The sequence below is a fragment of the Pomacea canaliculata genome, linkage group LG2 (genome assembly GCF_003073045.1).
Source record: "Pomacea canaliculata isolate SZHN2017 linkage group LG2, ASM307304v1, whole genome shotgun sequence".
Taxonomy (NCBI): Eukaryota; Metazoa; Mollusca; class Gastropoda; order Architaenioglossa; family Ampullariidae; genus Pomacea; species Pomacea canaliculata.
This window is the reverse complement of record NC_037591.1, coordinates 16,008,193-16,034,688: the sequence shown is the minus strand read 5'-3', so window position 1 is coordinate 16,034,688 and position 26,496 is coordinate 16,008,193. Positions and strand designations below refer to the sequence as shown.

At 43.1% G+C, this 26,496-nt stretch overlaps 1 protein-coding gene across 19 annotated transcripts; it reads left to right on the top strand.

The window, feature by feature from the left end:
- The first annotated feature begins 275 nt into the window (after positions 1–275).
- LOC112558211 lies at positions 276–25,952 on the top strand. Of its 19 annotated transcripts, XM_025228522.1 has the most exons (5): positions 1,154–1,285; positions 1,585–3,188; positions 8,844–8,897; positions 18,655–18,705; positions 22,690–25,952. In XM_025228522.1, the coding sequence occupies exon 5, from the start codon at positions 22,732–22,734 to the stop codon at positions 23,752–23,754; it is 1,023 nt and encodes a 340-aa protein (XP_025084307.1). In that variant the 5' UTR covers positions 1,154–1,285; positions 1,585–3,188; positions 8,844–8,897; positions 18,655–18,705; positions 22,690–22,731; the 3' UTR covers positions 23,755–25,952. The 19 variants fall into 19 exon arrangements, with proteins under 19 accessions (XP_025084304.1, XP_025084300.1, XP_025084307.1 ...); XM_025228519.1 differs by lacking the exons at positions 1,154–1,285; positions 18,655–18,705 and adding an exon at positions 276–442 and having other exon boundaries at positions 2,862–3,188; XM_025228515.1 differs by lacking the exon at positions 18,655–18,705 and having other exon boundaries at positions 1,153–1,285.
- Positions 25,953–26,496: the final 544 nt, after the last annotated feature.

The following is a 26,496-nucleotide window of genomic DNA, read 5'->3' as shown; positions in this document are numbered from 1 at the left end:
TCATCCCTAAGCATCTTTCCTTTTGTCTGTATTTCGATCGCCAGATCGTACAATGGACACCATCATCTGGTGAACAGCTCTCTCTCTCTCATTGTGTGTGTGCGTGCGCGGGTTCTTCTTCCTTCTCTAGCACTGTTTTCCCAAAGCCGCTTACATTCGTCTGATGTCCTATGTCCTTCCTTATATCATCTTAGAAGTGCCACAAAATTCCTTCAAGGACATGCACGCCCACACTGATCTGTGTAACCAACTCTTTGATCTACGGTTTTGTGAGGTTGTCAAAGAGTGTTTGGGATTAGCAATTTGAACGCGTGCACCTCATGCTTCCACAGGCTTTTTTTTTTTTTGTTTCTAATGTACCTGAAGACGAGACCAGTACAACGGAGCAATTATCTAGTGAATTCTGTCATCCCTTTATTCTTCGTCTTCTCCTCAAATCCAGGTATGTGCCATTTGACACCCCTCTATTCCCCACACACCCCTCATACTCTAGTCAGGAGGTTTTTTTTAAATATATATATCTTGTGAATGTAAATATACCTTCTAAAATAAAAAAATTCTGTTAGTGAGATAAGCCCAGTGATTTAAAAAAATGTTTTGAACATTTTTATATCTTTATTATAAATTGCCGTTGTGTGATCGAGCGTCTGTGGACGCTGTCGTTTTGCGAGTCTCGTTTCTGCCTGGATTACTAGGTTGTGACACAGCCACGTCGAAAAAAAATGCCCGCGGTCTGAAAGAGGAATTATTTATGAAACATAAGATGTGAAAATCAATAACTATTTCCAGTGTTTTGGTGATTGCACGCGCACGCTTACCAAAATCGATGGTTCTGTACAGCGTCGTGCACAAACGACGTATAGCACGCACACAGACATGCAAACAGAGAGGCACCAACACACAAACACACACACATACATGCAAACAGAGAGGTACCGACACACAAACACACAGACATGCAAACAGAGAGGCACCAAAACACACACACACATGTAAACCAGAGAGGCACCAACAAACACACACACAAACACACATTTATTACAATTTTTAAGCTTTATTTCCGGACTTCGAGCTTAGTTTCTCGATTGACCCGAACAACAAGACCAGCCATGGCAAGGCAACTTTACATGCGACGACAGTTAGGTTTTGAATTATTCTTCCTGGTCATTAACCCAAGAGCAGCAACAAGCTTTGTCCAAGGACAAAATGGAGCAGAAAATGAAGGCGGCATGTCGACAGAATCTGCATAATGGAGCTGCTGCCGACAACAAGTTAACAAAGACAAGTTCGTACTTCACTGTTTATCCTGTCTTGATACCTTTACGTGGATAATGAGTGAATTGTTTATGGGGAAAACGTCTGTTCTCTTCTCATCATTAATAAGATTAATTCATTGTATTCATTATCCTTTTCTTTAATTATATAGACACCTGGCTGATGGGTTGGTAGGTTGAAGGGGCTTGCAACTTAGCACCATGGGGAGCAGGGTTGATGAATGGGGAGAAAATCGGAGAATCATATCAGGTGTGAGAAATTTTTTGTTTCGATATGAAATGTAGGTCTCACGTGTGACAGTCATTCCAGGTCGTTGGTAGACAGCTTCCGGTTTTGATGTCGGCTGTTGACAAGTATCTGTGTCCAGCGTTATCCATTCATGAAATTCCAAAGGATGAGCAAATGAAGGAGCTTTGGATTGCAAAAACTGAGCATCTGCAGATTCATAGAGAAGGAGAAAAACGGACGAAAGAGCAGATCAAACATGACATTATAGGGACAATCTGAGGACAACCCAAACTACATATCTGGCAACATTTACTTGATATCTAGAAAAAAGCAGGGACAGAAAAGTTCTCTAATACAAGACCTCTTGCCACCGTAAAGAGGTGGTATTCACGAGGAGCATGAAGAGAAACAATGAGACCACTGGTCGACAAATTTGTCTGGAGCTTTCTCCTTTGTTCCTTTGTTGTGTTTGTGGAATCGATGAGTTCTTCACAGAGAAAAATGGACGGCGATCTCAAAGCAAGACAAACTGTTTGTACAGCCGTATCTTGTTTCATGGACAGTGAGGACGACATCGTACGGTACAAATAGTTCGCACGAAGACGTGTTCCTGCATATAAAGTCAAAGAAGCCGAGAAAGTCCAAAAGAGATAACTGAATGCGATTGTCTTTTAAGATAAAAATTATTATTAATTTTTTTGTTCCATAACCCATTTATTTTGTAAGGAGTCAGATACTTTCATGCAGAGGATGACGATCTGTTGGAAACATTTGCTTATTTTACGGTTGTTTGTGAAGGATTAGAAGTTTTTGTTTATTTTTTTTTTGTTTTTTGCAGTTGTCTTTGACTTTTCTGAACATGCTTCACTCCCTCTCTACAAGTCTGCGCGCGCGTGTGTATGTGTGTCTTTGTGTGCATACGTGTGTGTGTGTGTACGCGCGCGAGAGAGAAAGCAGATACGTGTGTGCTGTCGCCGAAGTATCTATTTGCAATATAGTCAACTTCGCCATATCCAATGTATTTTGATGATGATGATGATGATGAGGAGGAGGAGGAGGAGGAGGAGGAGGAGGACGACGACGACGACGACGACGACGACGACGACGACGACGACGACGACGACATGAGCATACCTCCAGCGGAAAAGGAAACATAGCGTTTATCCCCCAAAAACCCACTGAGATATCTTTGACCATCCAATGAACCTATACATGAGAACGTAGACAGCAAGATAAATATAGAAAATAGCAATATAGAAATGTTAAAGAAAAAAAAGCTACATCCAAATTTTTTCTGATTTTTATTTCAGTACAAACCACCTAAATATATATTCTCTCTCTCTGTTATCTGGCATTAGCTGCTTCCACTGCTGTAAACTTTCGTGCTTGGTAAGCTACACTCGATGATCAGGCCACACCCACGCACGCAAGTCATCAAGTGTACAGTCTGTGCCATGAGATTAATTCACTGTTTGATGCATCAAAAATATGTCCTAAAACCCTCCGCCCATCAGGTCCTACGATCAGAGGTCGCTGCCTTCCTGCTGAGCAGGGAAGTAGTATTTTGCATCAAGCTCTATCCAGTCATTGGAAACAAATGTACTACAAACAGAACTTCAAGATCCGCCACGACGCATCTGCTTGACATACCATAGCGAAGTCATGAGTGCAACGAATAAGAACACGTAAGTGGAATAATAATAGTAATAATAATAGAGCCAGGGAGAAGGAAATAATATGTGATTTCAGCTTAGTGCAGTTTTCCAGACTTTCATGTGAATGTGTGGCTTTAATGCAATACTGCTTATCATCACACCACAACAATACAGTATATACAGTGATTGTTGTTTGTTTGCTCGTTTGTTTGCGTGTCTGCTCGGGCACACGTGTGTGTGGGTTTTCTTGTTGATGTATTTGTCCGTCCGAGATCTCACTTGCTGGTTCGTCAAGTGGCCAGAAAGTGTGTGTGGGTGTGGGGTGAGGCTTAGAGAGAGAGGATATTTACTAGCAAACCTGTTTTGTGTGATGTATATCAGGTAAACATCTGTAGGTTTGGAGCGAGTGGAGAGACAGTTGCATATCGCTCTGAAATCATCGCGGACATGGAGTGGGAGGGAAACCCAGAGAATGAACGCGAAAATAATTATTCTTGTATATATCCATGTGCACTGACTGTTGTGTGGGCTGTGAAAGCTGCTCAGTAGGAAATAATGTATGGGAGTGTGGGTGATGTTAGGGAAGTACAAGATCGAGAAAGACGGAAAAAGCAGGCACAGCCTTGAAAGACGATTTGCATCCTTATCCCTTTTATTTAATTCGGACGCGCTAGCCAACGGTGAAAATTTCGATAACCGTGTGGTAGAGTAGACTCCCCTTTCTACTCACCCGTCAACTCGCTTTGTCTCTCCATCCTTGCCGTTGCATCAAATCTCGCCTCTCTGTCTTCCTATTTGACTTTAATCCGTTTGGGATTGTAATTCAGTTTTTCTGTAAATTAAACACACTTTTCTATTATTAAATGATGATGATTGGGTATTCGGCTACATACGTTATAACAGAGAATATAACGCACACAGCGTATCCAGAAAATGCGTGAGTGCGTGGGTGTGTTCGAACGTCTATGTTATAGTATTGACTTTGTGTTCACGCATGACTGATCAAAGCCCGAGCGACAGAACAACCCCCCCCCCTTCCCTGTCCACTTTCCGTCAGTGTAGTGGTGCGTGTCCTCTGACCTCAGTCGGTTACTGTCGCCTCACGGAGCTTTCATGTGGTCAGAGGTCAGAGGTCAGAGATGAGTCAGCACACAGCAATCACGACCCTAGATGACCTGTCTTCTGTCCTTGACGATATATTTTTAGAGTTTAGTCCTCCAGTACTTTCGGTTGTAGTAGACACAAAACTTCCAAGAAGGTCACCAAATCTTTAAAATGCCACAACACTGGAAGTTCATCAAGGTTTGCACAATGGCGTCGCGTCGTCAGAGGCTGTCAAATTAAGTCAAGTCTCTTTTCAACTTCTTTGTCGCATGTCTGTGCTCTCTCTTCCTTCATCAATCTCTCTCTCTTCCACTCCAGACATCCTCATTATTTATACCATCCAAGTGGAACGTTCCATAAGCCATCTCCCCCTTTCCCCACATTCGGCGGTGACCTTTCCGACCTTGCTAGGTATGCGGCCATCCAGCCCTCAGCGTCCCTTGTCCTGAAGTCACCTCGCCGACCTGAGCGAAACAATCGTCCATAGTTTGCACGCCATCCTTTAATTACTCCTATCGTCCCACAACGTAGCTCTGTTGTTTATGAAAATAAAATATAACTTAGCATACCACCAGCCTACCGACCACCGTACATTTACACAAAATGTTTTTCATTCTTCACAAGCACTTTTATACATATTGCTTTTATAGGTCACAAGCACTTTTACACAGATTGTTTTCATATGTCGAAAGCAATTCGTCAGGAAAACAGTAATGTTTTCTTCCCGCTACCTCTTAATCCTGTTAGCCGCTCCCCCCCCCCAACTTCATTTCAATTTTTAATATTTTAATTTACTAAAATCGTCTCAAATAATGACAGTAGTAGAGTGCGATGCTGCGCAATAAACATTTTCCATTTCCTCTCAGATTTTTTTCTCATCTTGTTATTGTTATTAATGTTGATGATGTTCATCTTCTCTCTTCTCCTCCTGTTTCTTTTCTTTTTTTTTCTTTTTTTTTTTTTCTAACGGCGTTTGCAGCGTCCTGACATGCCATCTTCCCACCGAAGTTAACTGTTGTAAAAGCTCTGTGTGTTTGACCATGTCACTGTAAATATTTACCAGTAGGAGAGGCAGCCTAGTGGGGATGGAGACTCCTCCCGTCCCGCTGTTTACACTGTTTAAGTGTGTCATCTGTTGCCGAAGCAAGCCAGTGACAAATTGGTAATTTTAACCCATCGTTTTCGCTCTCCTCATTTTTCGGACTATAATTGTATTCGATTCTGTAAACTGGAGAAAATGGATTGAAAAACGATACGCATCGCTAGCACACCGAACCATCCAACAGGCCCCTGGAAACAAATAAAAGGCTGGGTAAAGAACATTTATCTCTCCTTTCTCAAATATTTGAGTTTACGTAGAGGGAGAAGTGGTGGAGAAGAAGAAACGACTTCACACATTCACATTAATAACAAACACAGAGAGAGGGCATATGTCTACCACACACTGCACGTGACAAAGTGAACAAAATTTCCCGAAGTCAACGATTTTGAGCTTTGCATCGTCTTGCACTTGGGCCAGCACAGTGAAGTAAGTAGTTCTTATTATCTTTTTAAATTTTTATTAGGCTCTCTACTTGCTTCCTTTACAGCCTGGCATTAATCTCCTCCAAGTTTCAGTTTTTTCTCTTTTGGGTCACATGACTAAACCACTGACCAGCTTGGGCTGTTTGACAGTTGAGCAAAGAGATGAGTGTTCTCCAAGTCGAGGTAGAAAATGAGAATTTTTTTTTTCCTCTAGTACTTGAAATGGTGAACTTTCTTCTCTCCGTCGGCAAGCAGTCCATACTGCGAGGATATTATGATTGTTGATGTGGCAGACCTTCTTCATCATGGTCATTGTTGTTGTTGTTGTTGCTGTTATAGTCGCGATGTATAGTTTGGCAGTATACCTGCCTTCTCTGGAAGATTTTGACTTTTGCGGTTATAGTCTGTTTATCAATATCTCGGCTTCATGCACGTTGATTCTGACTTTGTTATTTCCACTTCGAGAACTGACATTAGAAACAGGAGGATACAAACAATAAATCATGACTCATCCAATGAAGTAATTGGTCAACACAACAAAGCAATAAACCTGGTTTTGGTTGAATGTCTTAGTAGGGCTTCCGGGGAGAAAGAGAAAGTGTGTGTATAAGCGTACATACGCAAGAGAGAGAGAGAAGACAGACCTTATACTTGTTTCTTTCACATACATTTCATGAGAATATTTACAACACCATGCAGTCTTTCTCAGTCTTCCCTCCTTTCTCTTTTCTCTCTCTCTCTCTCATGCACATTTTTCTTATTCTTTCTGTATATATGCGACTCTCCTTCTCCCTCCATCTGCGCTCTCACTCAGAAACATCTAAAGCACCACAGCTGCATGTTACCATGCTCATCATCCGGGTAGCTTTTAATACAGATTTATAAGTTGTAGACATGAAGAAGTGTAGACATGAGGCCAGTGGCACGTGTCCTTCACACAAGCGGAATATAAGAGACCCCGCACTTTGCCCTGCTGTACTACACATCGACCGCCATATCAGGAGCCACCCCGGGTATTTGCACTTGGTCACGTTGGCCAGTATCAATTGTGGCAGCATGGGTGACTATCGACGCCAACAGTTACACGGGGCACCGACAGATCTTGTGAGCGACAACACTACAGAAGAAACACAGTATGTACATTGTCACATTTTGTTAGAAAGGAGGGAAGAGGGGATCGCGTGTGTGTGGCCAGCTGCCTGATTGTTCCTAACCACACATGTTGACCACGTTGTGGACTTAAGTTCCTTGGAAAACATGCACTCTAGCAAGCTCTTGGACATAAGTTCATGCACTCTAGCAAGCTCTACCTATTTTTAATCCAGTTATGGCGTGGCTGTCATTGGACAATGTATTTCATGACACTTGCCGTGCTGTAATGTCCTACAGAGATAATTTAACGAATAAAAATAGTGACTTTTAATGGTCATTCACTTATTTCTAATTACTGTGAAGCACAGAGTCACTACGGATTTGAATAGGATGCAAGGGAGACATAGTCCGTGCACTCGACATCCGCTTGATAACGCCAGTGATGTCACCGTGATAAGAATCTCTTAAGATGGTTTCACGTCCCCATGACCTCCCCTTTATATGTAACCACAAATAGACTGATTCCTAAATAAAGAAGTAAGATGTACACTCAGAGTATAACAAAGATAAATATAATAACAAAAACCAAAAACTAAACGTCGATGTAGATTATAATAACATTGCAACCAGGGGAAGTCGTCATGAAGCGAGAGTAGGTCGTTTTCCCTAAGGCAAAGTCGGCAACTTAAGGAAAACTTAAGAAATAAGGCTGCGGGGTCTGAAGAACACCACTTTATAACTTCGGAAATAAGATGCTTTTCTTTTGGTTCCCTATTTTACCCCAGGGCAACGACTTTCCCTTCCTTTATTAGTGCGAACTAGGCGGGCGTGCTTCCCAACGGCGACCGTCCGTTACGCTTCTCCTCCGTCCACAGACCTTCATTTGGGAAATATAGGTCTGTGATCCCATCCATTCCTTACCCTTTTCATCTAATTTCCTCAGTTCTGTCCACAACACCGTCCACCTCCAAATGACGGCAAAATCGTCAATAAACGGACGTCACTAAATAATAACAAAAAAATTATGGATGGACGTCCAACTCCGGGACTCAGAACTTCACAGCCTGCAGTGAAGCGTTCCACAAAACACGCTTTATCCCTCTTTACATTTTCACTTTGTATCGATCTGAACCAGGTCAGTCTACTCACCTCACGTATCTTATGATTCGATCAACGATCGTATATCGATTTTTCGGCATACTCAGATCAATACGCGCAATAGGACAGGAGGACAAGAGGAACAATGACGGAAAGAGAGAGAGAGAAGGTAACAGAGAAATCAATAATGTCGCCGATCGACTACCCCACCCGCCCCAAACCTCCTCCAACACCCGTGACACGGGCTCCGTGACACGAGGCTTAGGACGGAGCGCAGTCACGGCAACCAGTAAACGACAGGCTGTCAGAGCCCGTGGCTGGCTTGCATGTGAGATCGTAAGTGGGACTTAACCTAAAGCCAAAGTTTTTTTTTTTTCGGCTTACCTTCCGAAAATGCTGGTGTGCTCTGTCAGCCTTTTTTTTTTTTTTTTTGCTTTTGCTTTGTTTTGTTTTTGGTTTTTTTTTTAAGCTGAGCTGCCTTGGCACATCATTCTCTTTTGTGTTAATGGTTGCTGATGTATTCTTTGTCCGTTTGTTTGCTGTGACACACTTTGGTCTGTGTCCGAATGCGTGGTGTGTAAATTTAGTCTCTATGTGTCTTGGCTTTATTTTTTCTTGTAAATCTCCAGTGTCATGTTGTAATGTTGCTTGTTTAGTTAACGCTTAGCTCCCTCCTGTGCACCTGGCCCCACAACTCGTGTGCTGCCCCTCTCTTGACTGTAGTTGTATGTAGCTCAGCCTGCCTGTCATGTTTTTAATACGGCATAGTCTGGTTGGGACATGTGGGTGGTGTTGACTGTGGTTATGGAACATTCGCTACAGCATGAGCTCCCTTAATTATCCCCAGTTCTAATTTCTTTCATTTAGACTCGTGTTCTGCGCATGGACCGATCACCTGCAGGCACCGACTACAATATACAGGTAAGTATAGGGTGCGGGTTTTTTTTTTTTTTTCTTTTAACGGGATAACCTGTACCTGTAGGGATGAAATGCATAAATGTCCAGGACAGTAGCGAAGAGAAACTGCCGCAAATGTTGAACAAGTGTGTAGAGTGTCCGTAAGTTCGTATCTCAGTTAATAAGATTCTACTAAATCCCTTGTACTGGAGATACGAAACTCATTGTATCCATCACATGTAGTGACAAGGCGAATTTCAATGAGATATGCAACTAGCGACCCTTAGGCACGAATCCTAAAAGTCACTGTATCATTGTAGGTGTATGAAAGTATGTCAGGATTTCTCACTGAAACTACGAGAATATGCGTCTTGCCAGAGGGCGTTACTGTTATGTGAAGGTGAATATTTGTGTCTGTACTTGCAGGTGTACAGTACACTAAGGAACAAGGGCTCAATTTTACGGCAGTATCTTAGCAACATCACACTCGACTGACTGCACAGTCGACTACTCTCGTTTTACGAATGGCTGAACAGTTGATTATTTATCCTACGACTGAGCAAACTTCACTTTTATCCCGCAGTGACTGGACACTAGACTGTACACTAAACTTCTATCGACACAGGCTGTTACAATAACTACACAACTGGCTGCTCTTTGGTTGCAAGGGTGCTATGACTGATCTCATCCCACATTATCTATGTCATTATCAGTCTCACCTCGAGAGACAATCGTGCACCTCAACCCACCCCTCCTTCTATTTTTCAGACCAATCACTGTGCGCTTGTTCGTGTTATAGACAGTTCATTTGATAAAGGTTTTTCGAGCGACTGTGTCTGTGTGTGGTTTTTATTGATGCGAGATAAGCTGTTATAGATAACAAGACAAAGGGACTGAAATCAAATTGTCAAGCGCATTATGAGTGCATGGGGACTGCCTACAGTGGGTTCAAGTGACCGCAGACGCAGTGCATGATTACAAATGATCGAAACCAATCCATCATCAATCAATCAAAGAAAATGTTCGATCAGAAGTTAGCTCGTCAGAGATCAGAAATCGTGCGGGTGTTAAAGGTCAAGTGGAATGCTAAGTGGAAAGAACAAGTAACCGAAGATATCACAGAATTCCTCCGGAACGATCACGTGGTCGATGGCGGCCAAAGACGAACTGACCTTCATCGATGGCTTCCTGTCTGGAGAAAGATCGGCTTGCAGAGATTGTAATGCTTAAATCTGCTCCGTCCACTTCTCTGTGTGTGTTGTGCATGCGTCCGTAAGTGTGTGTCGTGCGTGCAGGAGTAGGAGAGTGACAGGAAGCACACGGCTAACCGATACGTTATCTTGGATGGCATTTCTTAGCCGAGACTGTATCTATGGCGTCAGACGGAGAGCGTCTGATCCTTCCCTGCCCAACCTGTGGGTAGCAACCGTCTTCTACACTCAGTATCATTCTGTGCCAGCAGAGGCTGCTTACTCCAGTAACAAAAAAATACATTTGAATGTAGGTAGGAGGTGAAAGGACAAACTGACAATAACCTCGCTTGATGCAATATTCACGTAACTAACAATAATTAGTATTGTGTGACAGGTGTTCCGAAGTCCAGCGGAAGAGAACAATGTAATTTGGAGGCAACAAGTACCCTCCCCACCTCCTCGACAAATGGAGGATAGATTAGATTGAACCCAGATGTTGCTATGCCAACCCCCGTTCAACATGCTTTTTCACTCTGTCTCTCTCTCTCTCACTCATCTGAAAGCTGACTCCTAATCAGGTGACCTAAAAATCCCGTGCTCACACTGTCAAAACGTTGTGACTCATTACATAAATTACATTATGCAAAGAAATAGAATGGATACGGTATGTGCTATATGCATGAAGATTGCCAGCACATTTTTCCATTCCATTGTACACATAAGCTAATATTTCTTGGATGAACTCTGTACATGTGTTCATTTTTTGTTACATATTTTCATGTCGTCTGTGGATAGTATTACTAGCCATTCGTGAGCTCCACAAATCTGTAACCTGGTATAATAGTGAAGGCTTGATGATCACGCCAACTACCGAGTATACTTCTGTGGGATAAAATGGCGGTACTGTAGGGAAAACGATTCTAAGATACGAGTTTACAGTTGCATGAGTGTGTATGGGGTTGGGGGCGGCTTTCTCAGTGCTTGCATGAGCTTTTTGTCTCGTCGACTTTGCCCTAGGGAAACGACCTACTCATAACTATGGACCCTGGTTGCAGAATTGCTATTATGTAATGTTACTATAATGTACACTGACCTTTACTCTTTTGGTTTGTATTAGAGACAAAATCTGTTGTCCCTGGCTATATGAGACACTCAACCTGTCCTCATGCGATCATCCTGTGTCGACACACATAACGATCGACTTTTACAGGGAATCCCGAGTGTCTCCACCATTTTTTTTTTTACCTGCACCTTAATTCACGTTGACTGCTAACCTAAAGGTCGTCTTAATTAAAAATCCCAGTCAGGCTGTGTCCTTAGGGGCAACAACTCCCAGAAACGATTAATGGCTCTGAACACGAGCCCTTGAACGAATCAGCTTACACTGGGAAAATTCATTCATCACTTAAAATTCATGCACGCTTTAGACATTAAAATAATGCAGAGAGCTTAATCGCTTTATCTTTATCTCTCAGTGCAGAAGCTTCCTCGACCGTGTCTGTCTTTAGGGCCTGAGTGTGCTCATGCAGCTTATGGTGAACTGCACCACAAGGCCCGCACATAGGTCGAGAAGACAGCTGTAGCCCGGTGGACACTCTCCAGAGTGATGTGCACTCAAGCGAGCTCGAGTTGTGAAACAATATCGACCCTGGGATAAGACCACGGCGCTTAAACCAGCTTTCCTATTTAAAAAGAAATATTTAAAAATGCACTTCTGCGCGTGTACCATGTAGGACGAGTTTTTAGACAATGATGATTAGGTTGGCTGGTTGGTTTAGTGGAGAGAAAAGTGTTTCAAACTCGTTGTGATTTGACTTATAGTGGATGACAAACCTGGTAAAACCTGGAGAAAAGTAGGCTTACCCTCCCCTTCTTCAAGCATACACCAACATCATCACCACCACTCCACGGCCAGTTAAGCAAACATTGCCGCATTCATAAAAAAAATATGTGTGTACTGAGCCGAGATGTCAGTGTAGTGGTGGCAAGCGCGTTCATCATTATCATCATCATCGTCGTCGTCATCAGGGGCGGTCTGGTGGTGCAACGGTTAGCGCCTGTCACCGATACAGTGAGGATTGGCTGGCCTGGGTTCAAGTCTCGTCTCAGGTACGCTGTTCTTTCTCTGCATGTGGCATGTGTTTACAGGGTTAGCTGCCTTGCCGTGATATAGTCTTAGCTGCTGGATCGGCGTAAAACACCGATCCCTCCCCCCTCATCATCAGCGTCGTTCTTTATATAGAAGATTTCCCCTCATGGTAGTAAGCTCGATACGCAAATACAGTTACAAATGTAGTTTCAGTCACAGTTGCAAACACAGAAGGGAGAGAGAGGGATGACGGGAAAGAAAGAGACCACCTGCAGAGAGAGTGGAGCGATAAGGCGGGGGATTGAGTGGGGAGGTCTTGAGGACACAGCGCTGTTGTACTAATCCCTCCTTCAATGCTCGGGTTTTGTTGATACCCGGATGTCACAATCAACGCAAGCATGAAATTTGTACTCAGCAACTCCACCACCCTACTACACTTTCTAAGTTCCTTGGGGAAAGATATCTCAGGTGTGTCCCGACTTCAGGAACGACCAGCGAAAAATCAGTTTGTGCGACACGTGCAGCAGCAGTGTCGTTGTGGCTGTGTGTAAGGCTGACGTGGTCCTAAGCTCCTGCCACGATCGAGTCTCTTAAAAGTCGTCGAGGATTTCTGCTGTGCAATGGTCACCGGTGTGGGTCGTTACCTGTGCGACGGACGGCGCATGCGCGGCAGCCTGGAGTCGTTTCAGGTGACTGTGGTGTGCGTCTGCTTGCCGAGTCGCAGCCACAAGTAGCCGCAGCAGCTCTGCGCGACTGTCCTCCTCCCTCCAGGTGTGTGAACAGGTGTACGCCGTGGTCTTGGGTTGCGCGGCGCTGTGCGGGTGAGTTCAGAGCTTTTACTGTGTGTGTCACGCGTACGAGCGCTGCTTTTTATTTCGGCACTCATGCTCTCGTGTGTAGTAGGTAGTAGTTGTAGGGCTAAAAAAAAAAAGACACGGGAGATATCCAGTGCCATAGCTGACAACGAAGAACGAATGTGATAACTGATAACCACGAGATAAGACATTTATAAATGTAGGTCAAAGATGATGTAATTTAACTTCTTTTTTTGGTTTCATTCACTACTTTATTCTTTCTTTTCTTCATTTGTAAACCAGTATTTAAAAATCGGTCATAAAGAAGTGGAGGGTATGCGTGGAGGGGGAGACAGTAAACTTGTAGTACTATATAGGGGAGCAAGCCATGTCCTGTACGCGTTCTACAAAAGAACACAAACATTTGTTGCTGGCGTATTGATTATAAAGACGCAGTTAAATAAAATCTCGGGAAAATGCCAAGCAGATTGAAAAACAAAAACAAAACAGAAACAATATACGCAGTGAGGAGCAGTCAAAGTGTACCACTCCTGTGGAGATTTTCATGCCCAGGCCATCACAAAAGTTTAGGGATTACCGTAAGCAAGAACTTGGATTTGACATAAATAGGGAAGAAGCACTAGATAGAAGAGGAACTGTTGGTTTATGCACTCGACCTCAACAGTGACTGGAAAATGTGGTCTGCCCAGGAAGGGTATGTTAGGGAAAGCGAGAAAAAATTCCGATGAGGGGGGAGAGGATTGGGTTTGTGGGGTGGTCAGGCAGCGAAGTCGTCCATCACTTGCATAGAGAGTAGAGATATTTATGCTCTCTGGTAAAGTACTACGTTCAGAACCTGTTTACAGGGCTGGTTGCTTTGCTTTAGTTGCACAATCACACACTTTACCACATTCAGATCTCGTCGAGGGGCAGTTGTACTTTTCTCTGGATGACTGACACACTCACCCCGAACTAATATCTCTGGACTGCTATGTAACTGCTAAAACGAGGCATGTGACAAGAAGGTTTCCGGTTTACTCACATTCTTTGTTACGGCTCGCCGAGACTAACAGCCGATCACTTCTCAAGAGGCTATAAGCGTTGGTCTCGGCAGACAGACAGCAGTCCACCTACACACGTCCCTGCTCTCACACATTTACATTGCTGACCTGGGGTGGCGGGGGTTGGGGGAGTGGTTTCTCCGAGTACTCAGGTTCTTCCTTCCCAGCCTTTCTCAACCGCTCCAGTCCACAATTACTCACCATTCGAATTCATCACTAAGTGGAAGAAACTTTTTTACAGTAAATCACCGCAGGCCGAACACGAGACGAACCACTTACATGCGCTGATAATAGGGCTAGCAGGTGGTAGTAGCACCTTGACCTTTACCGCGATACCCTCGGGTGGAGTGATTTGTACGATTACACGACCTGCACGAGTCGTATAACGAGTGGCTCACCTCGCTGTCTTCCACTAGACCGTAGTGCACGTGACAGTTAGCGGGGGATGGAGTAACCGTCAACGTCTTTCTTTACGTCAACGTCGATCTTCTTTCTCGTGGGGTGCATACAGGGCTATTGTCTCCATTCTCTTGTTAGCAACACAAACACAGGACTATTGTGTCCTTTTTCTTGTTAGGCATACAAACACAGGACTATTGTTCGCAATCCTCTTTTTAGAAGGACTGAACCATTGTGAATAGAAGTTACCTGGCTAGATAAGTTATATGTCGTTAAGTTGTACTGAAAACATAAGGTGTTACAAGCGAGACATGTATTTCAGTGGGAAGAACTTAGCTGATACGAATGAAGATGTAAAATTTCGTTACCTTGTGTACTGTTGCAAAGATTAAATTGGAGATGTTGTGTATCTCTGTCTATGGATCTCGAATTCAAAGATTTCCATACAGAGTATAGCGAGAGTAGTTGGTTAGGTGGATCTTATTATTCACACAGTTTGCTAAGTTCTACGTGGACATGAACCAGTCTAAAGTGTTGCTATCAATGTGTTACTATACTAACACGCCTTTATCAGTGTGTTACTATGTCGTCTTCTTCCTAATCGCCCCCAATGGAACATAGGGCCGCAACTGTGTCACTATGTCTTCTACAGAAATTTTCCCTTTTTTCACACCTTGGTTTTTTTTTTTCCCAAACCTATCCACAACCATACCTGTAGAGTGTAGACTGCGTGTCGTGTATTTCTAACAATCAACAGGCTTTGCCGTGGTCTTGAAACTCGATCAGCAGATCGTTGGGGGGTTTTTTTCTCTTTTTTTTCTCTCTCTTTTTTTATGTGGCGGTGTATTGAAGTCACGCCAGGCGTTACCTGCAAAACCTGAGATTTTCACATATACATGAAGGGAATTTTCAAGGGTCACCGTGAACCTTATCACTGGCATTTTTTTTTTCTTCCCAGTGCAAAGGCTGTGCTAGTTTTAAAGGGAGATTGCTTTTAAGCGCCATATTTCTAAAACCTAATAATAGTTGAGGTTTTATCTGACTAAAAATGGATTAGATAAAGTAGAGAAGCTGTTTGCTACAACATCCGTGCAGCATGGCAGGGCCTAAAGAAAACGATAATGTTGGAGATCGGAAGCTAAAATGTCCATCTCGTACGTTACCAGTACGGGCCTTGTCTAATGGTTTTAACACTTTCTTTACTCGGTTTGAGATTCAGGACTTCTCTGCGAAGATTAAAGAAGTGCTCATTTCTCTTCATCCCTTCTCAAGACTTGACATTTGTAAACAGCAAGTCACGGAGCTATGTAAGTAAATAAAGCTAAGCAAATCTTCAGGTCCAGATTGTATCTATGGCACAACATTACGGTTCTGTGTGAACAAACTTGGAGACATTTTCCAGCACCACTTCCCTCTGGATTCACTACAAATCCATGCTGGTTGGAAATTATCTACCACTTTACCAGTCCCAAGAAAGCTTCAGTCCAGCACCTCAATGACTTTACACCAGTAATCCTAACATTTTCGATCTTGAAAATATTGGAGACAATCATCGAAGCTCTGATTTTAAATGCAACTAAAAAATGTCTTGACCCACTGCAATTTTCTTACCAGACTAAAAGAAACGTTGATGATGCCAAACTGTTTATTCTCCATACTCTGTACAAACACCTGAAGAAACTCTATGACCACAAGACCGCTAGTTGCTGATTTCTCATCGGGTTTCAACACCATCCAACCGTATCTGTTAGCTAGAAGACTCCTTGACGAGTTTTTCCCTTGACCATCAGCCGGTGCCATGGATCACTCACTCACTTTCTGGTGAAAAGGCAGCAGCGAGTATTTGTCGATGAAACTCTTTCTGTCTCCATCACAACGTGCACCGGCTCACCCGACGGCTTGTGTTTTATCCCCGCTTTTGTTTACTCTGTGTACTAACAGCTGTCGCAGTAACCACGAGGGTCAATAATTATCTTCTCCAATTCTCTGATGATGCTGCACAGTTCTCTCTTATTAGTGGGTCTGTAGATACTCATGGTGTAGGGTTGGATGAATTTATTATTGCCTGATGCGATTGTCGCGTGTAGCAATGAAACCAATCGCTCTCCAGTGCAAAACAAACGACACGCACACGTGAGAACACTACAAATACGTTAAATTTAAAAAAAAAATAAAATAAACAAACAAACAAATGATATAAAAGGAACAAGGGAGGAAACAAAAAACAATGGGTCGGGGACAGAAGGGGACACCTACATCTACCAAGTGCCACTCCCTCCCATCTCCATCCGTACCCTGGAATATCCCCACTGATAGATGTTACATAAATGTACTCACAGCTCAAGATGGCTCAGTTCTCGCAACGGAAGTTCTCACAGTCCAAGACGGCTCCGTTCTCACAACAGAATTCCTTTTCCCGCCCAACTTCTCTCCCTTGTGACCGCTCTCCTTCTGTTCCATTCTTTTCCTTTTTCCCACCAAAAACGTCACAAAACAAAATTGCGTCAGATTATAGTGACGCAGCAACCCCCTCCTCCCCTCTAGAACTAAAGCTCGGGCTGAGCCAGCATGCGACACGAGACAGCGATGACAATTCATTAAAAGTTTATGTGGGTAAGGCCAAAGAAATTGTCCTTAATTTCCGTCGGAATTCTCCAGTGTCATCCATGACGAGAAGGTGAGATATTGTCGACACATTAAAGTACTTAGGCGCCATCTTTAACGGGAGACTTTGCTGGGATCCCAACACTCGGACTGTCGTGAGTAAGGCCCAACAGCGCCTCGTCCTTCTCCAGAAGCTGGTCTCGTCCCCTAGAGATGTCTTCAGCTATTTATAGATCCCATATCCTTGTTTATCTGTGTCTACAACAGTTTCATCAATGAAGGACAAGAGCAGCTTGCATCGTGTTGTATACACCTGCTCCCAAGTTATGGGGACAGCTCAGAGCTGGGGTGGGCATCAGCCCGCGGGCCATCTTTGGAACGGCCCATCTGCCAAAATGTGAAGTGCACTAGTTTTTGTTTTTTTTAAACCTAGGTTCATTTGATTCAAATTTTCTTTTCAATTACGACTTGTAGTTAGAAACCGGCATCACGTGACAGTCAAAGACAAAGTACACCAATCACAACGCAGGTGACGAGTCTGATGTTGTCGTGGAGAGCGTTGGTGGCGGCGAATGTCGTGCACTATGACTATTTGTTTTGTTTCAACAAAGTCTGACCACCGTTTACCGATGTTGTGACACGAATGTGTCGTCAGGAGAGATCAGACTCACTGCTGGCTTAACATGTTTGGGTTTCCCCCACCTCTTCGCAAACATTCCTATCTTTATTGCATTATACACCAAGAAGCGCTGGGTAAAAATGTAAAAAAATTAGACATGAACCGTGTTGTGAATACTGTGACGAAAATCATGAACTTTATTAAACACTAATGTCCGGTGGCTCAGCTTTGGAAAAGTTGTTGAACGAGTTTGGGAACTCCGAGAAGAAATCGTTCTCTTTTTTTGTAAATGAAGGAAAAGAAAAACTCTTTCTCAGAATTTTGTGATCTCCAATAGCGTACAGATCCTGCCTTTCTTGTTGAAGACAAGGAATATTTGAACAAACTCAATGTGACTGCACGGTAAATACATTCTTGTTCATGAGTTATACTTTGCTGTGAACGGTTTTGAACGGAAACTTGATCTCTTTTCAAACCAAGTGAAGGAAAGAAAATGTCAAAACTTTCCTACCCTGAAGTCATTGACATTGGGTGACATTTTCGCGAGGCTTTGGGGATTTCAGAAAACTGAAGGTTTTTTAAAAATATTGTCAAATCTGTTTACCGTGGCCGGGGAATGTGCATCAGATAGTCTGCAACGTGAGATGAGCTGTTTACAGTGTAACATAGTGTTGAAGAATTCTTTTAATCCAGAAAACGTTCTCCAGTTCTTCAAATAGCAAAGGACACGTTTCCGAACTTAAAAGGAATGGTGGTGATGTTCATATGGTATGCGAACAGACTTTTTCGATCATGAAGCATAGCAATTCCGACTTGCGGATTGCGGATGACAGACAGATAACCTAAACCATGATTGTATGAGAGTCTGTTTGGTGAAGCGGATATGAATGTCTTGTGGCATCGTTGTTTTGTTGTTGCGAATAAATAAAATTTTATTTTATCTAAACTAAAATTTGGTCCCCCATTTTTCCTAAGAGTTCGGAATAATTCAAGCAAGCTTTTGTTTGGTTTTTTGTTCACAGGTGTCAGAAATCAGATGACAAGGATAACCTATTAGTGGAGAACAAACAACGGTTAGTTTTGACGAATTGACTACTTTGATTCTTTTATTATGGAGATTTTCTGAAAATCTGGTAAGAGCTACTTTCTTCTTTTGTAGGAGAAGCAGGCATGAAATGGCATTTAGTGTGAAGATGTGACCTGTTGTCTAATTTGATTCCTCAAATCAGTCACAGAGACACTTGTTTCAGATGGCTGAGTTCAGTTTTAGTACACACATACTGTTATTGCTAATGGGTTTTTAAAAATTATTTAGTTGAATCCTTGTCCACAAGAGGTTCTATGTTGACAGTTTTATTGCATCATAACACTGTCATGTAGAAAGACAATATATTGAGCAGACGATAAGATTAATGTCTGCTGCAGTTTGCTTTACTCGTTTCATGTATGTTTTGACTGGTGATAAAACCACATATAAACCGTGGTCTTGGCAATATTACATTATTATTACCTGTCAAACCTGTCACCTGCACACTCCGCCTACGCACTAGACTTAAGCCCACAGGTACATATTTCTAAAAATAGCAAGTCTGATTCCGAGTAAGAATTCTAGTAAACTAGGTGAGAGCACAGTTGACACGAACACAGGTGTGCAATCTGTGCTTTTTGTTTGTTTGTCAGTCGATACTGGAATATCTGTGTCTCCTAGCAGAGGTGCTTTAGAACAAAGAGTCCATAGCAAAGGTAGATGCTGGCATTCCAAACGCTCGTCGATGGTTAATTTTTTGTTCTAGCTGGAAAATGGTGTTAGAGTAGTAAATAGTTAACAACCCAGCAGCTAGGTATGTTCTAACAACAATCATTTTAATGCCATTGCGTGTTCTCATTTATACGAGATAACTTTTAAACACTGCCCTAACCAGTTCACCCGACAAATAATATTTGTATTAATAACTAATATTTATTTTACTGTACACCGGCATATGTTATAGCTACAGTGTGAGATTTAAAAAAAATGAGTCAGCCGGGTGTACAATAAACTTAAGTACACAAAACTGTATCAGCTCCAAAAGTTCTTCAGGTTTTGTTGGGGCTTTTTTTATCTGAAAGGAGGTATGGGTGATTTCGGTCACGACATTGGGTCTTTGGCGACAAAGGCTGAAGAAAAAAAAAATGAGGTTAATGTTGCAAATCGTGCAGGGTACGTCAGGGTCGTCAGGTATGTCAGGGTACGTCAGGGTACGTCAGGTCACGTCAGGTCAAAGCCCCGGGCTCTTGAGGGAAGACGAGTGTACTCGCGCGCATAAATTAAGCCAGTCAGCTAGCGAGCGTGTGCGAATGAGAGAGAAAGAGGGAGATATACGAAATATGAGAATACAAGAAGGTAACACGGAATGAGAGAAAAAAGAGGGAGAGATACGAAAAATGAAAATACAAGAGGATAACACGCAGGGAAGGAAAGAAAGTAAAAGAATCGTGTTTTCCATCTGTTTTAACATGTCATGCTGTGCTCAGAGAAATCAGTATGAAATCCTTCCCCTTCCCAGCACACCACTGTTACAAAGACACCTGCACAAAGCAGAATTTAAAACTGTAGCCACTGTGCCACAAACAACACTGGAGATATTATCAAGGGGGCGCCCGGTAGTGAAGTGGTTAAAACACTTGTTTATCACCACTACAGTGAGTGGCTCAGGGTTCAGATCTCGTCTCGGGACACCATGTATGTAACAACTGTTAGCAGGGCTGGGTGTAGGAGGTTTTCTCCGGGTATTTCTGTTTTCCCCTTTCCCCTCCCCCCACCCCATAGCGCGAAATCACCTCAAGATGGAAGCACTTTCCTACTAAATAAACCAACTACTGGAGATATTTCGTCAGATTAAGCATGAGTATGTTCTAGTAATATGCATGGTTTTTCAAAATGGAAAACATTGCAAAATCGTGTGTTTAAACAATGCAAAGCGATTCACAAAAGCAGTCTGTATCAAAGACATGCGTGATCAATTGACAGCTTGTAGTGGGATGCTCACTTCAAAAAGAAAAACAAAAACAAACACAAGCAAAGAAAAAAAAACTAGTGTGAGGGACGTTCAGTTGATGATGCCTTTTGGAATACAGAAATTCATTAACAGCGGAGTAAGCAATTTTTTAATGTGGTAAAGTAGTTTTTAATGAAATAATCCAATATGAAACCTTAAATGTAGAAGCGCACACTAACCCACAGTTGCACGCCGCTGCTTCTGTTCGGTGGGGACCTGGTGGCGAAGTCAACAGGTTTTGCCTTGACACACTTTATTTTAGATTAGGTGCTGCTGCACACTATATAAAAAAAAGAAACTTCTAAATGCCTAAAAGAAGATTGATTATAACTGAACGGACAATAACGAGTTCTTCATTTACAATTACATCTAACTGCTGAGCACAGTCTTTGTCCACAAGGCACAATAATTATAGGTAACGCAAGAAATATCAAAAGAAAAAGTTTCTGTAAAGAGCAGAAGGGGTAGAGCTATATAATAAGTGAGTCTAGCTTTAAATTCTCGAAGTCTTGATAAATGTGAAAATAGAGATGATCGTTAAGTTGTCGCCAAGACGACAGCCCCTCTACCACCAGCAACCACTCCCCCATTCCATCACCACCCCACCATCCCACAAACGCACGTACACCTGTTATCTCGATATTATCAGCAGCCACTGCCCTCATTTTGGTCGATTGTCAAAGCAATAACCGACTGCACACGAAGCAGACAGGAGGAAGGACAAAATAATTGTAAATGTCCAACGTTTCCCTTGGCTACCCAAGCTTTCTCTCTCCCCATTTCCGAGCTCAGCTTCCTTCGTGGCTGATCACGCAGCTCGTTATCTGTAATTACATCCTTTCTAGTGATTTCCATTTATGCCCGATAAACGGAACATTGAATATTTTCTTTTTGGAAACGAATGTCCGTCTCTAACATTGGTGATAATGGGTCAACGAAAATTATTACCTTAGTGTGTGTGTGGTGTGTCATGTGTGTCGTAACCTGTAACCTTAGCGACGATTTAACGTTCTTTATTTTCACATTCATCAAGACTTTGAGTACTTTAGTGGTGTTGGCCTTGTAACATTTGTACCACTTCTTCTTCTTCTTTTTTTTGTTTTTGTTTTTGTTTGTTGTTTTTTATTTTGTTGTTGGTTTTGTTTGTTTGTTTTGTTGTTGTTGTTTGTTTTGTTTTTTTGGTGTTTTTTTTTCTTCGTTTTGAACAAACCATAGAAGTCTGTAGGAGTGCATTTCAAATTGACTTACGGGTGGTTTAAAGCAGATTTCACAGTTCGGAGCAGTGACGATATCAGAGCATGAAGAACGTCAACAGGTGGAGGTGGGGAAAGGGGATGAAGCAGGAGGCAGGGGTGTGGAATCGTTAGACATTGTCTTCCCCGTTGATCAGGACAATATTTAGTTTGGAGAGCAAACTTTATCGATGGAGGTGGAAACAGGGTACACAACACCTGTCGTCCATTGATACAGGCAAGAGGTCAGTGGCAATAGTCATATCCTCGCCGAGTATGTATCCCATGACAACAAGTCAATGAAGACGCCGAGATTGATGTCTTAGGAAATGAAAGAACGTGTTTGCTCTGCACTTTTTTGTAATAGTCTGGCTGGCAGCCAAATAAACTCCGAAGTGTTTCCTTCCGCTCAATTATTAAAGGCTATTGATGGCAGCTTTGAAAAAAAAAACGGTCTGGCACAAGGGCCAGGACACATACTCTAGGACTTGCAAACGTGAGAACATTCGGTGCGAATTAAGTGGCAAGCGTGGTGGGATATTCCATGCAAAATAACACTGGAAAACTTGGGGACATTTTGTAACCATACTCAAAGGCAGCAGGTGGGCAGAGCCTGTTCGAACTGAACACGCAAGCTTTGTTTCAAAGTCTTTTTTTAAGAAAAGGTCCCATCCTGTATTAAGCATCGAACACCCACCCTTAGATTGTTTTTAAATATATTCATACATAAGGTTTTTGTTTGTTTAAGTCTTTAAGAATTTATTTATTGGACAATTTTGTTTCACAGATCCGAGCCATCCAGGTGAGCGGTCCGACGCCGGTGTTGGAGATGGCCCTGCCTCTGTACAGCAGGTGCCGAGGCCGCAACAGGTGCTGGGGCCTGATGGTGAAGATGATGCTCCTCGCCTTCGTCATCGCCTGCATCAAACCGCTGCGCAACGCTCTGCTGTACCCGGTGTTTCCGCCGCTGTGGCGACCCATCGGCACCTACAAGCTGCTGTACATCCACATGAATGACTTCTTCTACCCCATGGACCTGAAGCCCTATCACGGGCCGTGCGAGGACGTGGTGGAGAAGATTCAGCAGCTGGGCATCCTCAGAAAAGCCGATGAGCTCAACGCCACCTTCCGCGTGTACCGGGAACAAGACTGGGAGGCGGCGCAAAATGAACTGCGCATGCGCAATGACCCGGAAACCATGCGCAAGCTGAGCTACTTCCGCCCCGCGCTGACGGAAGGAGAGCAGCGCGCCCTCTTGCGTGCCCTCTACGTGGCTACGTCGGTGCTGGGGGCCTTCAACATCACGTACTTCGTGGCAGAGGGCACCATCATCGGGGCGCTGCGTCACGGGGGTCTCATCCCTTGGGACGACGACGCCGATGTCCTGTTTAAGGCCGAGCAATGGCCGGTGGCTCGGCGCGTGCTGTCCTGCGTGCCTGGCTTTCGGCTCAAGATCTACTCGGACTTCATGTGGAAGTTCTTCTCCGCTGACTCCCCCTTGTGGCAGGGCGAGGAGGTCACTCGCTTCCCCTACGTCGACATGTTTCCCTACGCGGAGGACAGCGAACACGTGTGGCCACTGGTGGTGTGGCTCAAAGACATCATCATGTGGCCTCGCCACGAGGTGTACCCGGGACAGGACGTGGCCTTCGACAACTTCTGGGTGCGCGCCCCCAGCGACATGGCGGGGATTGTGAGTCACAACTTTGGCGACATCCGTAAGTGCGCCTCCCGGTTGTTCGAAAGACGAGAGAGGCGACTGACCACTTCGAACGAGAGGATCAGCGTGGATTGCAAACTGCTGGACGGTGTTTATTCCTTCGCGAAAGATTATCCGTACAGAGTGGGTTAGGAATGATCTGTAGCAAAGTCTACATGCTGTGGTTAGAAACTTTGATGAGCTCCGCCCAGCTGAAATCATCTACGTGTGCATATCATTCTTTATATTTTGCTTTGATATCTTTACATTTACATTTTTGTTTGGTTTTTTTTTCTCACCGTTACTGTTCGCGTCGACGGGTGTTTGAAACTGGGAGCTACAGTGTAATTACATGAGAACAAATGATAACATAATATTAGATAATACTTTTTGAAAGTCCCGCATGCGCTTGCAGACATGTGCGCGGGTACCCACCAACTCGCACAGAGATAGAGGGAGAGAGTACTACAGGGTGACGAAACACAGAATAAAATATTTGTTTACTTGTTTTTATAATCCTTTCTTCTCCATTGGAACCCCATCCCCTCAACACCACTACCCCCAAACCTTCCTTTCATCAAAACGAGAACAACCAGCAGAACTCTCAACAGCATCAGCAGCAGCAGCAGCAGAGTCGTCGGTCGAGTTGCTGCAGTAACCCACTTGGCGAAAAAACAAGACAAGTGATCTTATCTGAACTTTTGTGATCGTGATTTTGTTTATGAACCTACAAACTGACGAGAAGGACCAGCCCGAGGTCCGCCCATTTACTGCTTTAATACACGTGTGTCTTCAACAGAGGCAGCAAAACTTCAAAAGTTAAGTTCGCTGACAGGCAGCTTTGTGTCCACGATGCTCCATGTCGGCTGTGGTGTATGCGGCTGTACAAAGCTGACATACTGAGCTTAATTACTGCTGAGGCTTGTGTCGGGATGACCGTGAGGACAGAACAAAAATGGATGATGAGTTATTTTAAATTTGTTTGTCTGAGCAGAAGAAAATGTTGCCTGTGAATGGTCATTATTTGCCCACAAGCTTACAGTCTTTCGATGTTCGATGTTCCTGGGTCAAAAGGTCGCCGATCAAATTTTCGGTTTTGTGCGTGAGAATATTTGTGAAGTATTTCTTACTAGAAAATGTCAGTTGATTTATCGCTGTTCCAATAAACTATAAATTCCCCGCGTACAGTTTGTTTGAATCGGCGAGTGAGGAGACTGGCGATGTATCTGTGTGAAATTATGTCTCTAATGGCGCCCAGTGCCTCAGGTCGAAGTGGCGCCCAGTGCCTCAGGTCGAAGTGGCGCATTCGGATACAGAATTCAATGCTGGGAATGTTGGATGTACAATGAGAAATAAATACAAGGTATATCAGAATTTAAACAGAAAAGGGGACTCTAAACTTTTGGTACAAAGTTTGAATAGGAGATAAAAACTAATGGTAAATCGCTATAAAGTGTGAATGGGGATTCGGTTGGTTGATGGTCTCTCATCAGCAGACGTACCATGCATCTCTCTCATACACACGCCCACACACACATTTTATGTTCGTGATTCAAGTTTAGATAAATTGTTATTGTACATCGGTATACACCGGACACTATGTTACTGTGATAAGCAGACATCTTGCAGAGATGTACTTTTCTCTCTTATTGTTATAAAATTTTGAAATGCACTTTCACATTCCTTCCTCCTTCGTTTCCTTCTTTCTTTCCCATCTACCAGAGTTTTCTTGCCTCTACGCTTATCGCCGGAAACACTTGTGCAGGATCAACAAGTGTCGTGAAAGCTGTTCACTGCATTACCTCATGGTAGTCGGTGGAACTGATAGTCGTGTTCAAAATACTTGTGTTCATAAACAATATTTCATTAAATTCTCTTTGCTTTCCTGAAATGATTACTTGACAGCTGTGAGAGAACTGGTTTTTAAATCCTTGAAATTCTCAAGAGAAAATTAAATTTTTTTTTTTGTAACTGAATGTGGTTATTCTGACTTTTCTGGGGCATTGTTATTAATTAAAAACGTGTTAAAAAATATTTCAGCCAGAGCATAATGAAACTGTACACAAAGATGTCTTTGTATCTCGGATTGAATTGCTGTAGAGAGGAAAAGACAACGAAACTTTGCTCAATCGGAACTGGACTGGTATGACAACTGTGATTTTGTGCCTTTACCTTCCGCTCGATGTTTTTATTTATCACCGTTTGTGTGCTGCAGAAGAACTGCTTTTCCTAGTTTTAAATAATCTACTTAGCCTTTTGATGTATTTTGTGAATGATCGGTTGTGTAAAGCATAAACAGTACTTGAGAAAGCGTGTGTATTCAAGGCGACATTAAAGCTTTCTTCCTATTTTTTCATTCTATCTGTATGTTGGTATCGGCGTGTCTGAGATGCTTACCCTTCTACTCACAGACTTTCTTAAAAAAAAAAAAGAAATATTTCAAGCCCGATACGACCAAGGAAATTAGGGTTAAACTGACCTTCCGGTCTAGCAAATTTGGAAAGAATGGCTCCTCAAGCTATGAACTTTGTCTAACATTCCCACACAAATCAGAATTTTCAATTTTCGATCTTTCAGTTCTATTTGCATCAGGTTTGCAGCATATTTCAAAACCCAGGCGGATGGGATGGTGACTTCGTCAGACCCTTGAACTCTGCTCATCGCCGGGGGATGGTAACAATGGCTGCAGTAAATGTCAACATTCGCTCCAGGTACATGCTGAGCAGCGACAAGCAGGTCCGGCATTCTACAATAAAACTTAAGCTCTCCAACACTCTCCAGTGTCAATAAAATTTATGTCTCAGGAGTATTTACAGTCAGAAGGCTAGCATGAGTTGTCATGCTTATTATGTTCCGCGTATTTCCGTTCAGCCTGACCTGATTTTAATCAAATCT

What these genes read in the sequence shown, in the direction of transcription:
- LOC112558211 (XM_025228513.1), top strand. Translation starts at nt 8,040, where the DNA reads ATGATTCGATCAACGATCGTATATCGATTTTTCGGCATACTCAGATCA. An exon ending in GCTGGCTTGCATGTGAGATC is followed by an intron (nt 8,313 to 8,843) that starts GTAAGTGGGACT and finishes TCTTTCATTTAG; the next exon opens with ACTCGTGTTCTGCGCATGGA. An exon ending in GCACCGACTACAATATACAG is followed by an intron (nt 8,898 to 22,689) that starts GTAAGTATAGGG and finishes TTTGTTTCACAG; the next exon opens with ATCCGAGCCATCCAGGTGAG.